General features: G+C 42.1%; 1 protein-coding gene across 1 annotated transcript in view; it reads right to left on the bottom strand.

The window, feature by feature from the left end:
- ccdc17 (coiled-coil domain containing 17) overlaps positions 1–15,110 on the bottom strand; it is a 68,079-nt gene that overhangs the window by 26,778 nt on the left and 26,191 nt on the right. Inside the window, exons 6-9 of the mRNA XM_048539361.2 lie at positions 8,228–8,381; positions 7,524–7,640; positions 5,228–5,355; positions 4,955–5,077 (exon numbers count right to left, since the gene is read on the bottom strand). Of these exons, the coding sequence (XP_048395318.2) occupies positions 4,955–5,077; positions 5,228–5,355; positions 7,524–7,640; positions 8,228–8,381 (522 nt within the window). The remainder of the gene's footprint in view (positions 1–4,954; positions 5,078–5,227; positions 5,356–7,523; positions 7,641–8,227; positions 8,382–15,110) is intronic.

The raw sequence follows: 15,110 nt of genomic DNA, 5'->3' as shown, positions 1-15,110 counted from the left end.
AGAACTGCAGATGCTAAAGTCAGAGATAAACAGCTTGAAGCTGGAGGGACACAGGAGGCCAGGTAGCATCAGAGGAGCAAGAAAGTTGAAGAGTCCTGACCCGAAACATTGACTTTCCTGCTCCTCTGATGCTGCTTGGCCTGCTCTGTTCCTCCAGCTCCGCACTATGTTGTCTCTTAATACTAAATGAGCTGACTTCTAAGGGAACATAAGGATGGCTGCCCTTGACATGAAAGCTGCATTTGACTGAGTGTGGCATCAAGGAACCCTGGCAAAACTGGAGTCAATGGGAATCACAGGAAATACTCTGTCCTAGGTGCAGTCCTACCTAGCACAAAGATAGATGGTTATGATTATGGACATCAAGCATCTCAGCATCACTGCTAGACTTCCTCTGGGAAGTGGTCCGGGATCAAACATTTTCAGCTTCTTTATCAATCTTCCCTCGATCATATGGTAGGAGGTAACCAGCTTCACTAATGAGTACACAATGTTAAGTACATCAGCCTATCCTTAGATACTGAAACAGTCTGTGTCCAAATGCAGAATGATCTGGACAACACCCAGGCTTGGTGAGTGTTAATCACAGAACGCTGGGAAATAACATTCTCCAACAAAGGCAAATCTAAGCATCACTCCGTTTCATTCAATGGTATTACCATCATTGAAAGGCCCTCTCTGAAAATCCCAGGAGTTGCCATTTACCACAAGCTGATAAGGATTAGTCATACAAATGCACTGGTTAGAAGATCAGGTCAGAGACTAAAAATCTTGTAGGGAGCAACTAATCTCGTGATTCCCCAAAGCCTGCCCACCAACTACAAACTACAAGTCAGGAGTGTGATGGAATACTGTTCAATTGTCTGGATATGTGCAGCTCCAACAACAGAAGAAATTTGACATAATGCAGGACAAAACAGCTGGTATCACATCTAAACATTGGGAACAGTCACTCCCTACACCACTGATGCACACAGTCATCACAATTTGTCCTATCTACAAAATGCTCTGCAACAAATCGTCAAGACTCCTTCAAAAGCATCTTCCAAACCCAGGTCCTCTACCAACTGGAAAAACAAGAGTAACAGATACCTAGGGGCATCACCATTTCCAAACTTCCCTTTAAGCCATCCACCATCCAGTTTTAGAAGCGCATGAATGGTTCTTCAGTGTCACTGGGTCAAAATCCTGGAATTCCCTTCCTAAAGGAATTGTGGTTACCTCCAGCACATGGACTACAACAATTCAAGAAGGTAGCTCACCCATAATTTCTTAAGAGCAACGAAGGATGGGCAATAAATGTTGGCCTAGCCAGCAACACTCCTATCCCATAAATTAATTTTTAAAAACCTTGTCCATTTTTCATAGAATGGCATGTAAAGAAAAGTTAATTTTAAGAATTGTGCTTTTAAAAAGTGTGCTCATACATGTTTGAAAATAAGGCACAACTATCCAATTCACATCGCACAATGACATTAAGTAAATGAATGAATGAATTGATGAGTTATTGTCACATGTATCTAGGGAGATAGAGTGAAATCTATTCTGTCACCACAATCTGGCACCAATTTGAGATTAAAGAATAAGAGTAAAAAGTACAGAAATAGAGCTCATCTTCATCAGCCAGAGCCCCAAACGTGGATCCAGAACTTTTCCAAGGTTCCCGCTCCGGGCACTGACGACCCACCACCACTGAAAGAATTCATGCTCTGGGCTTCCTGCAGCCAGGGGTCCCCACTCCGCCATTGCTGCAGCTTTTGTCTGTCACCATTAATCAATAAAACAAAAATGCTGGAAACACTGTGCAGATGAGGGACCATCTATGAATAGATGCAGAGCACTACTGTCTCAAGTTGATGAATTTTCATCAAAACATGAAAACATTGTTGTTGCACCCCTGGGTCATGCTACAATTTAGTTTATTGTTGAACCAAATAACATACTCCTTTATAATAAAATGTGAGGCTGGATGAACACAGCAGGCCCAGCAGCATCTCAGGAGCACAAAAGCTGACATTTTGGGCCTAGACCCTTCATCAGAGGCCCTTTAAGCAGGTCATCTTTCAGTAAGTTGCACTGATCTAATAAAGACCTTATGTTTGTTATAAAATCTGAATTTGTAACAACTTATCAATGGCATTCTCTCTCTTCAGCCTGTAACTCTCTCTGACAAAGTTCACACCAGTGCAAATAAGAGGGCTCCAGTTCCTGTAAAACTGCAAAGTATTAATCCTTTCATTAGAAAAGAATATGGGAGATTTTTGGTGAGAAACATTAATTATTAACCTGAAAGAGTATTTGATTAGGAACAAGACTAAAATAAAAACAAAAATTACACTCCCTTCTTATCTACATTCACATCTCCTCCAATGTCTCCAGCTTCCTGGTTCTAACTGTATCCTCCTCACCATGAACATTCAGTCACCCATTTGGTCTACACCTCCATTCCTTTGTAGGAGGGTCTCAGAGTTCTGTTTGAAGATGTCCCTTCTACCAGACCTTCCTCTGCCTGATAGAGCTCTTTTTCTGAGCAACTTCTCTTTCAACTTACTTTAGCCCAAATAAAATTTCTTGTTATGGCCGAGCTTTTTGTAGAACAGGTAGAACATTGATTACTCTATTCCTACTCATTATCTTTTATTTGGGCTGTATCAATTCTACCTCCTGCTTTCACGATGACCCAAAAAAATTTCATTGACTTGGTTTCTAACTTCCATCACCTTCATCTGTCAATCGCTGTCTCTCACCTTCCCTTCCTTAATTTCTCTACATTCATTTCCAGAGATAGACCATCAACTAATATTCACTGCAAAGGCACAGACTTCTATAGCTACCTTAACTGCACTTCCTCATACCCAAAGAATTCAATGGCATTTTGCCACTTTCTCTGGCTCCATCATATCTAATCTGATGATGCAATTTTCCACTTCAGTGTCTGATAATTCTTCCTTTCCCTTCCCAAGCCCTCTTGAATCACAATAGCCCATTCCCTTCCTCCTCGTACCCCATCAGCCCATGTTCAATGAGTCATCTTATGCCAGTTTCACATACTCCTGTGATGCCACCAAAACATCTTTGCCTGCCCACCCCTTACAGCATTCCCAAACCTTGACATTCTAGTCCACTGTTACCCAAACATACACTCATCATCTTTCTGTGCAATTGCACAAGATTCAACCCTTCTACTTTCACTCCCTCCTTTCTCATCACCCAAAGCTCCCAACAAACTATTCCAAATGGAATGGTCATTTCCTTGTACTCTTTTCACTTTCTTATACTTTAGTCACTGTTTACAATATTTGGTAGTCTACAGTAGGCAGGCCAACTTAGACTGGGTGACTACTTTACAGAACACCTTTTCAGTCCACAAGCATGGCCTCAGGTTTCTCATTGTTTGTCATTTTAGGTCTCCACTGTGTTCTCATTCTAACTATTCAGTCAATGCCCTGCTATAGTGCTGCAGTGAAATTCTATACAAGCTCAAGGAACAGCACCCTGTGCCAGTTTATTGCCTTCTGGACTCAACTTTGACAGCTTCAAATCACAACAGCTGCCTCCATCATGTTCAATGTGTTTTTGTTTTTCATTGGCTCGTTTCTTTATCTCCAAGTTGAATTAAGGAGGTTGGCATCACATTTCATCTGGGCACAACTTTTGTTTCTTTACTGTACCTAATCCTTGGCAACAAACAGAAATTGGAGGAAAAGTTCTGAGTTTTTATTTACCATTCTCTTTGACTTATGCACCATGAACTCTTTCACCAGTTACTCTCTCCTATGCTCCATCTTAATACAGACCTAAACTTTTATACTTCCTGCTCCCTCCCCAGTCCCTTCTCATTTAAAACCTCTAGCCTTTCGATCTTTCATCTGTTCTGATGAAAGATTATCAACCTAAACATTTATTGGATCCAAAATGTTAATTCTGCTTTCTGTCCACAGATGCTGTCAGACCTGCTGAATTTTTCCAGCAATTTCTGTTCTTGTCTTCGATTTCCAGCATCCATAGTTCTTTGGTTTTTATGTTAAATATTTAAGCTGCTTTCTGCCCACAGATGCTGCCTATTTGCTCAGCACTTACAACATGTTTTGCTATTATTTCAGATTTCCAGCATACATAGTGTTTAAATGACTCAACGATGGTTTGAATACAATCATTCCTCAACTCCTAGGGCATGGAATTGTTATACTGAGATTGTAACAGACACAAGTAGGCCAAATAGAATGCAATTTACCCCAAGGGAAATATTTTGCAGAACTTCTCATGAAATTAAAAGGGGTGTAAAGTCTCTGATACAGCAGACGGTCAGTAGTGTGACCTGGATTTGTGGATTAAATTGTCCTGTCTCAGTCCAATCATTAATACTTTACTTAATATGGTGAGAAATCTTGTTATTAACAACAGACAATTTTTCCTATTCAAATTATATTTTATTAAATGTTTCTAGAAGTACAATCATTAGCAACATACAAAATTTGGTTTACAATCAATCATTCTCCTGATTTCACTGCTGTAAGGATTAAAATAAAATCTCATACTAACTCAAAATAGACCTAGTTCAAGATGTGGGAAATGGATATGACATGAGTGAATTTACAACATTTAAATTGACAACTCAGTAAACAATCGATACACAGTTAACAAGCAGGGGTGTTCATGTCTAGAACTCATTGAAGCTTAGATTAATTGCACACCTTACAATTCAGTATCACTATTCAATTATAGGTTTTGTTTTCTCACATTATTGGACTGGAAAGTTTCCTTTCTTACAAAAATGAACAATGTACATCCAACTGTATTTCAGCAACTGCTAAGTCTAGTGATTACTTCATCAGGTCTGTAATTTTCCATTAATGGATTGCCCATCAGCGGCTATCTACTAACATCACGTTAAATTACTAACATAGTGTATAATGATATGCATCGGGTTCATTTCCGAGAGCCCAAGACCTACCATCATCAGGGTTTCTCCTCTCTCGCTGAAGCTGTAGTTTTAATATTTCATCTTCCAGACGTTGGTTCTCAAGTTCCACAGCTAGAAGCTCAGTGTCTAGTGATCTGCGAGGTGACTCGTGTTCTGCAATGCACAAGAATCATAACAGATCCAGTTAAAATGCTTTTGTTGTATTTCTTTAATAACAATAAATCTTCAAGAACAGTCATTTCCCCAAAAATAAAACAACATGTATTTTCTAGCTCTATGAAGTTGATAGTTATCGTTACAAACTTTTCTTTTTCTCCTTTGGTGGTCGTGTAGATTTTTCCAGAAGTTGAGCCTCTGCCTGAAGACCATCCATCTGGGCAAGAATAGTAGGATCACTGCCACCACTCTGAAGGTAAACCAGTTTCAGTGCACTGGAAAGGAAGGAAAAAACCATGATGCAAAAGTAAACATGTTACCTTCATGCAACATGTTATGACTCCGATTTCAAACTTGCTAAAGTCCCTCAATTTGTACAAGAAAACAATCCCCTCAAACAGCTGGCACTGTATATTTTGCCACCAAATGAGCATTAAGCCCAAAGTAAGGCACTCAGCTAAAACATGACAAATTCTTTTTTCTTATTACAGAAGTTGACTGAACTGCTATTTACAGTTTTTATTTAAAATATTAATGGTGAATATACAATCAGTAGAATTAAAGACAATGCAGGAGGCATTAAAGTTCCAAGGTTTACATTATCATATACTGCTTTCTCTGACACATGGTTAATATGTCATTCTTGGAATTAGATAGCTGTTTTTGTCAGATGCAGGCTCGATGGGCAGGAAGGTTTTTTTCTGTGCTTTAGATTCTATGACTATAACATTGAGACATACTCGTGGCATTGGCATTGTATCACAGCACGTGATATTTGCATATAACAGTTAGCTGTAATAAATGTCAGTTGGATCTTTCAATACCACATTACCCATGTCAAGATTCTTTTGAGAATCTGAAACTTGAATACAAGCACAAGATGGCTTCTTGGTGCAAGTTAGCACAACAAAATGGCTTCTAGCCTGGAAACTGTAAATTCTGCTAGAGCTGCATAAATAATGCAGTAATGATAAAATAATGCAGTACTAACCGTTCTAACTGACCTTCTGTTGCAAATGTTGTGGCACTCTGTGGTGAGATAAAAAGTAACCTACGTGCTGTGACATAAGTTGTTTACCAGTCACTCCAGTCCAACACCAGCACCTCCACATCAGGTACTCGGAGATACGCATCTTCTTTAACAACTACTTCCTCTAATTTTCCATATTTCTCTATAGTACTGTCATAACATCATTAAATGTCAGCATATTATATATCTGATGGTTGGCATTGCTGTGATGAATGGAAGAGAATTTTAAGAAATTACCGAAATATTTTGAAAGTTGGTTATCTTTTCCAGCAGCAGTCAGGCAGATAGTTCTACTGTACTGTTTGAATTATTTCCTTTCTCCATCCACACTATTCTGAATGTTGAAAATTCTGCTGAGATTTTGTCCAAAAAAATGTTACTTTGATTGAACCTGGCATCTGATATGGAGTTCAAATAGGTGCTAAATCCACCAAACTAATTTACCATCTGAGCAAATAATCATAGGAATATAGGAACAGGAGTAGGCCATTCAGCCCATCCCAATTAAGGGTAAGTTTACATGAGTGGGGTTGGTGGGGGGGTGGGGGGGGAGCGGAAAGAGAGATGCTAATTCATAGAAATATAGAATCCTTACAGTGTGGAAGGAGCCCATTGGGGCAATCAAGTCTACACTGACCCTCAAAAGAGCATCCCACCTCGAACCAACACCCAATCCTAACCCTTCAACCCTGAATTTCCCATGGCTAATCCACCTAGGCTGCACATCCCTGTATACTGTGAGCATTTGGCATGGCTAATCCACCTAACGTACACATCTTTGGACTGTGGGAGGAAACTCACTCAGACAACGTGCAAACAGACTGTCACCCCAGGCTGGAATCAAACGCAGATCCCTGGCACTTTGAAGCAGTGATGCTAATGGCTGCGCCAGTGTGCCAGCCTGTTTATTGACACAGGTTGCTTAAAGTTAATAAGGCTCAATTTTAAGTCCAGACTTTCTGTAGGCAGTCAAATTTTGAACACTCTCTCTCAAAGACACACCGACAGTTGCCAGCGAACAGTAAACTATTGCACGGATCGAAAATTCTTTAGAATATTATTTCAAGAACGATAGCTACTTTTATTTCATGTTAGAGATTGAGGTTTCAAAATGCTGAGAGGCATGAATGAAATAAACTAATTGCAAAGGAAAGCACCAACTCCTACTTTATGATTAGAAATTGTAGGGTTTTTATTGCTGCCAAAATATTTCTGATCAGGTGTGATGTTAAATCATAACTCAAGCTATGACAAAATAAAAATAAATCAAGTAGTATTAGGTCAACACATTGGTGACATAGCATAATTCCATAATAAAAATGTGAATTAGATTCAGCTTAGACACAATTTTATCGTTTCTCAGCAGGTAAACATATTGTATTTGATGTTTTTTTTTAAATATAGTTTTCTCACCCTATTTCAGTTGATAGGCTGTCACCGCTTGCAAGTGATGCAAAATTCAGTGGAATTTTGTCTTCCTTTCTCTCTGTGGGAGAATTGTCTACAACATGGACTGAATCCTGCTTAACACTAGGACAAGGAAACAAGTCAGTGGAATTACATGCAATTTACAACATCGAGTCAAAACATATATTTTATTCTTGTCAAAATAACAATGGTTAAACTGATTGTGCAAGAAATTGAAATACAAGCATAAACTCTTGCCAGACATATCTGGTGGGTGGTAGTGGAATATTAGTGATGTAACCCAGTGCTAATGGGTTAGTTGTGGACCTGTAATTCAGAATTGCAGGTTATTGCTCTGGGGACAGGGAGACAGATTTGAATGCCATAAAATAAATCTGGAATAAAACGCTATTCTAAAGGTGACCATGTCACCACAGTTGATTGTTGTAAAAACACATTTGGTTCATTAATGTCCTCGGGCGAAAAGAAATCTGCCATTCTCACCTGGTCTGGCCTGTAACATGACTTCAGAATCAATCACAATGTTGAGTTTGAACTATTCTGTGAATGGACTCATCAAACCACTAAAAACGTCTGACATCGGCCCCATAGCAAGTGAATTAAAATGTAAACTAAGTATTGAGGCTCGAGTGAGTATTCTTTTGTCAGTGTCTTCAGGTTGATTATTTTATGTCTATTTATATACCTACGCGGATTCCGCCTGCAGCAATTCAATTTGCTCTCGAAGTGCATCTAAAGCACGCTGATTCTTCTCTTCCTGCGTCTTAAGTTCCAGCAACATTTGTTCAATATGGGCTGTGAAATGTTCTTTAGATGAAAGCTCTTCCAGCCGCTGACGAATTTCTTATAAAAAATAAAGAAGTTGTCCAGTGATCCTCAACATATTGAACTGCTATCTAAGAATATGAAACAACCGACCTGAGACATCATCAGTAAACCGCATTTTGGCCGTAATGTTACAAGACTCATTTCCTGGTACAGGGCACTATATTAGGAACATAAATTGGAGAATCAGACCAGACATAAACAGGTTTGATTCACAGCGCTCAAATATTTTCTAATCATTCAAATCAGCATCCTGGAGGCTGACAGTATTGTGAATCAGACACACTAACCAGTAGGTTCTGGTGAGTAAGACTTTGTATCAGGAGCAGATTATCCAAGCTTTTCAAATTAATGGAGAGAAGAAGGAAGAGGGTGAATATGGTGGACGAATCCAGTGTGCTTGGGGACATGGAAGTCAGGTCAAACATAAAAGGGGAGCTTCTTGATCATTGGATGTCTCTGATCGTGTTTTTGGGATCCTTAAAGGGGGAGGGGGAGCAGCCCCAAGTCGTGGTCCACATTGGCACCAACGACATAGGTAGGAAGAGAAATGGGGATTTAAGGCAGAAATTCAGGGAGCTAGGGTGGAAGCTGAGAGCTAGGACGAACAGAGTTGTTGTCTCTGGTTTGTTGCCCGTGCCACGTGCTAGTGAGGCGAGGAATAGGGAGAGAGAGGAGTTGAACACGTGGCTACAGGGATGGTGCAGGAGGGAGGGTTTTGGATTCTTGGATAATTAGGGCTCTTTCTGGGGTAGGTGGGGCTTCTACAAACAAGATGGTCTTCACCTGAACCAGAGGGGTACCAATATCCTGGGGGGGAAATTTGCTAAGGCTATTCGGGTGGGTTTAAACTAATTCAGCAGGGGGATGGGAACCAAAATTGTAGTTCGAGTATCGAAAAGGTTGAGAGTAGGGTGGTCCGAAATAAAGTTGCATGGAAGCAAGATGGCACGGCAAGCAAGAAGTTGGTTTGAAGTGTGTCTACTTCAATGCCAGGAGCGTCCAGAATAAGGTGGGTGAAGTTGCAGCATGGGTTAGTACCTGGGACTTTGATGTTGTGGCCATTTTAGAGACATGGATAGAGCAGGGACAGGAATGGTTGTTGCAGGTTCCGGGATTTAGATGTTTCAGAAAGAACAGAGAAGATGGTAAAGGTGGGGGGAGGCGGGGGTGGAGGAGGTGTGGCATTGTTGGTCAAGGACAGTATGACAGTTGCAGAAAAGGATGTTTGGGGACTCGTCAACTGAGGTAGTATGGGCTTAGGTTAGAAACAGGAAAGGAGAGATCACCCTGTTGGGAGAGATGCTGCTTGGCCTGCTGTGTTCATCCAGCCTCACATTTTGTTATCACCCTGTTGGGAGTTTTCTATAGGCCTCCAAATAGTTCCAGAGACGTAGAGGAAAGGATAGCAAAGATGATTCTCAATAGGAGTGAGAGAGACAGGTTAGTTATCATGGGGGACTTAACTTTCCAAATATTGACTGGGAACACTATAGTCCGAGTACTACAGATGGGTCAGTTTTTGTCCAGTGTGTACAGGAGGGCTTCCTGACACAGTATGTAGATAGGCCAACAAGGGGCGAAGCCACATTAGATTTGGTACTGGGTAATGAGCCCGGCCAGGTGTTAGATTTGGAAGTAGGTGAGCACTTTGGTGATAGCGATCACAATTCTGTTACGTTTACTTTAGTGATGGAAAGGGATAGGTGTATACCACTGGGCAAGAGTTATAGCTGGGGGAAAGGCAATTATGATGAGTTTAGGCAAGATTTAGGGAGCATAGGATGGGGAAGGAAACTGCAGGGGATGCGCACATTAGAAACGTGGAGTTTATTCAAGGAAAAGCTCCTGTGTCCCCGAGATAAATATGTACCTGTCAGGGAGGGAGGAAGCTGTAGTGCGCGGGAGCCATGGTTTACGAAGGAGGTGGAATCTCTGGTCAAGAGGAAGAAGAAGGCTAATGTTAGGATGAGATGTGAAGGCTCAGTTAGGGCGCTTGAGAGCTACAAGGTAGCCAGGAAGGATCTAAAGGGAGAGCTCAGAAGAGCCAGGTGGGGACATGAGAAGTTGTTGGCGGATAGGATCAGGGTAAACCCTAAGGCTTTTTACAGGTATTTAAGGAATAAAAGAATGACGAAAGTAAGATTAGGGCCAATCAAGGATAGTAGTGGGAAGTTGTGTGTGGAGTCAGAGGAGATACGGGAAGCACTAAATGAATATTTTTCAACAGTATTCACTCTAGAAAATGACAATGTTGTCGAGGAGAATACGGAAATGCAGGCTACTAGACTAGGTGGGATTGAGGTTCACAAGGAAGAGGTATTAGAAATCCTACAGAGTGTGAAGATAGATAAGTCCCCTGCGCCAGATGGGATTTATCCTAGGATCCTCTGGGAAGCCACGGAGGAGATCGCCGAGCCTTTGGCATTGATCTTTAACTCGTCATTGTCTACAGGAATAGTGCCAAAAGACTGGAGGATAGCAAATGTGGTTCCCCTGTTCAAGAAGGGGAGTAGAGACAACCCTGGTAATTATAGACCAGTGAGCCTTCCCTCAGTTGTTGGTAAAGTGTTGGAAAAGGTTATAAGGGATAGGATTTATAATCATCCAGAAAAGAATAAATTGATTAGGGATAGTCAGCACGGTTTTGTGAAGGGAACGTCGTGCCTCACAAACCTTATTGAGTTCTTTGAGAAGGTGACCAAACAGGTAGATGAGAGTAAACCGGTTGATGTGGTGTATATGGATTTCAGCAAGGCATTCGATAAGGTTCCCCATAGTAGGCTATTGTACAAAATGCGAAGGAATGGGATTGTGGGAGATATAGCAGTTTGGATTGGAAATTGGCTTGCTGAAAGAAGACAGAGGGTGGTGGTTGATGGGAAATGTTCATCCTGGAGACCAGTTACTAGTGGTGTATCACAAGGGTCGGTGTTGGGTCCACTGCTGTTTGTCATTTTTATAAATGACCTGGATGAGGGCGTAGAAGGATGGGTTAGTAAATTTGCAGACGACACTAAGGTCGGTGGAGTTGTGGATAGTGACGAAGGATGTTGTAGGTTGCAGAGAGACATAGATAAGTTGCAGAGCTGGGCTGAGAGGTGGAAAATGGAGTTTAATGCAGATAAGTGTGAGGTGATGCACTTTGGTAGGAGTAACTGAAAGGCAAAGTATTGTGCTAATTGTAAGATTCTTAGTAGTGTAGATGAGCAGAGAGATCTCAGTGTCCATGTACACAGATCATTGAAAGTTGCCACCCAGGTTGACAGGGCTATTAAGAAGGCATACAGTGTTTTAGCTTTTATTAATAGATGGATCGAGTTCCGGAACCAAGAGGTTATGCTGCAGCTGTACAAAACTCTGGTGCGGCCGCACTTGAAGTATTGTGTACAGTTCTGGTCACCGCATTATAAGAAGGATGTGGAAGCTTTGGAAAGGGTGCAGAGGAGATTTACAAGGATGTTGCCTTCTATGGAGGGAAGGTCTTACGAGGAAAGGCTGAGGGACTTGAGGCTGTTTTCATTAGAGAGAAGGTTGAGAGGTGACTTAATTGAAACATATAAAATAATCAGAGGGTTAGATAGGGTGGATAGGGAGAGCCTTTTTCCTAGGATGGTGACGGCGAGCACGAGGGGGCATAGCTTTAAATTTAGGGGTGAAAGATATAGGACAGATGTCAGAGGTAGTTTCTTTACTCAGAGAGTAGTAAGGGAATGGAACGCTTTGCCTGCAATGGTAGTAGATTCTCCAACTTTAGGTACATTTAAGTCGTCATTGGATAAGCATATGGACGTACATGGAATAGTGTAGGTTAGATGGGCTTGAGATCGGTGTGACAGGTCAGCACAGCACAACACAACATCGAGGGCCGAAGGGCCTGCACTGTGCTGTAATGTTCTATGTTCTACGTTCTATGTTCTTTGGACTGTGGGAGGAAACCGGAGCACCCAGAAGAAACCCACGCAGCCACGGGGAGAATGTGCAAACTCCACACAGACAGTCGCCTGAGGGTAGAATTGAACCCGGGTCCCCAGAGCTGAGAGACAGCAGTGCTAACCAATGAGCCAATGTGTTAATCATGCCTGTCGCCTTTCCATGGCAGCAAATGCAGATATCACTAAGCTTACTGCTACAAAAACAGCTTTGAGTGTGAGTACATTTGAAATGACAGATTCTCTCATCCTCAAAAACCTTTCAAGCCATGTAATATTGCAGCCTGGAGTCCATACAGTCAGTAAGTGCAGTGCACGGGTCCTTGCATAAAAGAAGGGGTTTACGTGCATGACAGAAATGGGAATGAAGGGATTCTGGGGCAGGTGTAGCAGAGGTCATTTGTGTGGTTGAAGGCTCTTGGAGTCTAAACACCAGCAGTGACCACTTGGGCTGGAAGATTCTACAATTCACTTTGACACAGCAACATAATATGTGTTCATTCATGCATTTATATTTATTTCAGAATTTAACTTCAGTTATTTGAATGATTAATATTAAAAGATCTCCTATAGTAATGTTTATAGTAAATCAGATTGAATTGTTACTTTACACATTTAAGACCATTATGGCACATTGCACCATAAATATCCACTGCTTTTAAATGACCTTACACCAGGTCCACTTGACCCCATGCCTGCTGACTTACATTGAATTTTAAGGATTGGCTTGAAGTTGGGGAAGTAAGAATCACTCTGGTTAAGTGGATGGGGTCATTCCTGGCACAAAGGGCAAGGGGAGCACCAATTGATCACCATCCTGACTTCCTGGGCTACAGTCCTGGAACTCCATCCTGAACAGCACTTCGGGTGCTCCTGCACCAAACAGACAGCAGTGGTTCAAGAAAGCAGTTTACCATCACTTTCTCAAGGGCAGTTTGGGATGCTGGCATGACTAACAACATCCACATCCCATGAATGAATGAAAACTTCTTCAGTGGTGAAGAAGTTCAAATCTGAGGAGCTGGCAGCAGTAGAAGTGTGAGAGGAGCAGTGGAGTGTTTGAGGAGAGAGCTGCAGCATTGTTCCACAGGATGATTTGAGGGATTTTGAAATAGAGATAAAACAACACAAGTAAGCAACACAAAGAAAAACAGAAGATGCTGACAAAGCGCAGCAGGTCTGGCAGTATCTGAGAAGAAAAATCAGACTTAACATTCTAGGTCCAGTGATCCCTCCGTCGAACACTAAGCAACACTATCATTATGCTCACACGACTCTTCCCAAAGTTCTATCATGGTAGCTATTTGGTGTTAGCAAGAACGGTAACTGTCCGGGGTGGTTGAAAATAAGAAATAGCTTTTACTTTAAATAAGCTACTTTGAGAACATAGAATTATACAGAACAGGAATGGGCCCTTTGGCCCACAATGTCATGCCAAACATGACGCCAAATGAAACTAATTCTGCCTGCCTGCCATTGGTCTATACCCCTCCATTCCTTGTGTATTCATGTGCTGACCTAAAAGCCCCTTCAATGCCTCTATTGTATCTGCCTCCACTACCACCCTTGGCATTTAGTGCATTGCAGACTCCTGGCACTGTGTAAAAAAAAACTTGTCCCCCATGTCTCATTTGAACTTTTCCCCCTTTAACTTTAAATGCATGCCCACTAGTATTAGACATTTGGGGGAAAATGTTCTGACCATAAACCCTATTTATGCATCTCAATTTTTTTTTAAGAATTCTAGCAATCTCCCCTCAGCCTCCACTGCTCAAGAGAAATCAGCCCGAATTTTTGTAGCTTCTCCTTATAGCTCATACTGTCTAATCCAGGGAACATCCTGGTAAACGTCTTCTATATCCTCTCCAAAGCCTCGACATCCTCCGCGCAATGTGGCGACCAGATGGTGAGATTTCTCAGGGGTGTCCATTGACACACAGTTAAAATCCTAATCCTTGAGCTGTTCATTTTTTTTTAAAGAATGCTGTTGCTGCACCACGCACAGTCCAGTTACAGTTTAAACAGCTCGGACACGAATGAGCAGTGGCAATCAGATTCAGATTGCTATTCTGCTGCTTGTTTTTTCAGACGTGAATACAGTGCTTGGTATTTTTAGCCAGGAATTCTGAAACAGGTCCTTCAGAAAAGCAGTGTGTACCTCAAGTCAAACAATCCTTCAGTGACACAAGATAATTGGGAGAAGTCAAACAAGTCCCCTTTGACAGCATTCAGTTGCTATTTTCCGAGTTTTAAATCCAGCAGCAGAGCCACACTTTGACAGCCACTGTGAAAGGATAAGTCCATATGGTAAGGACGGGGTTAGGGTGGCGACTGGTTAAGGGGTAAGAGGCCAGGTGGGCAGGGTCAGATGAGGGGGGGGGGGGGCCTGTGTGCCTTAGTGGGGGAGGGGATGTCAGTGCTGGGGTGGGGGAGGGGACAGGATAGGGTGGGCTGTGTAGTGGGTCCAGTGTGAGAGTGTCTGATCTGGCAAGTAGGGCGGAGTTGCAGGATGTCAGGATTAGCAGGGAAGAAGGAAGGGAGGGGTCCACCCTGGGGAGAGGGGTTTGTTTTAGCTGATGGGTGATTGAAACTGGTCCAGAGTCAGTGGGGAGGATGGTGTCAAAGCCATTGGGTGGGAGAGGGTTCAGAGTCACTGGCAGGTGAATGGGTTGCCAGTTTTGGTTTGGAGGGAGGATGGTGGGTGGGGAGGTTTGCCAGGAGAGATGGATTGGGTCTGAGGGAGGTGGAACCATGTTGGGATGGGAAGGTGCCCAGTCAGGGCAATGTGGTTATCGGGGCCTGGTGGGAAAGGCAG

This window comes from Stegostoma tigrinum, chromosome 8 (genome assembly GCF_030684315.1).
Source record: "Stegostoma tigrinum isolate sSteTig4 chromosome 8, sSteTig4.hap1, whole genome shotgun sequence".
NCBI classification, from domain to species: Eukaryota; Metazoa; Chordata; class Chondrichthyes; order Orectolobiformes; family Stegostomatidae; genus Stegostoma; species Stegostoma tigrinum.
The sequence above is the reverse complement of the archived record's forward strand: the minus strand, read 5'-3'. Positions and strand labels throughout refer to the sequence as shown.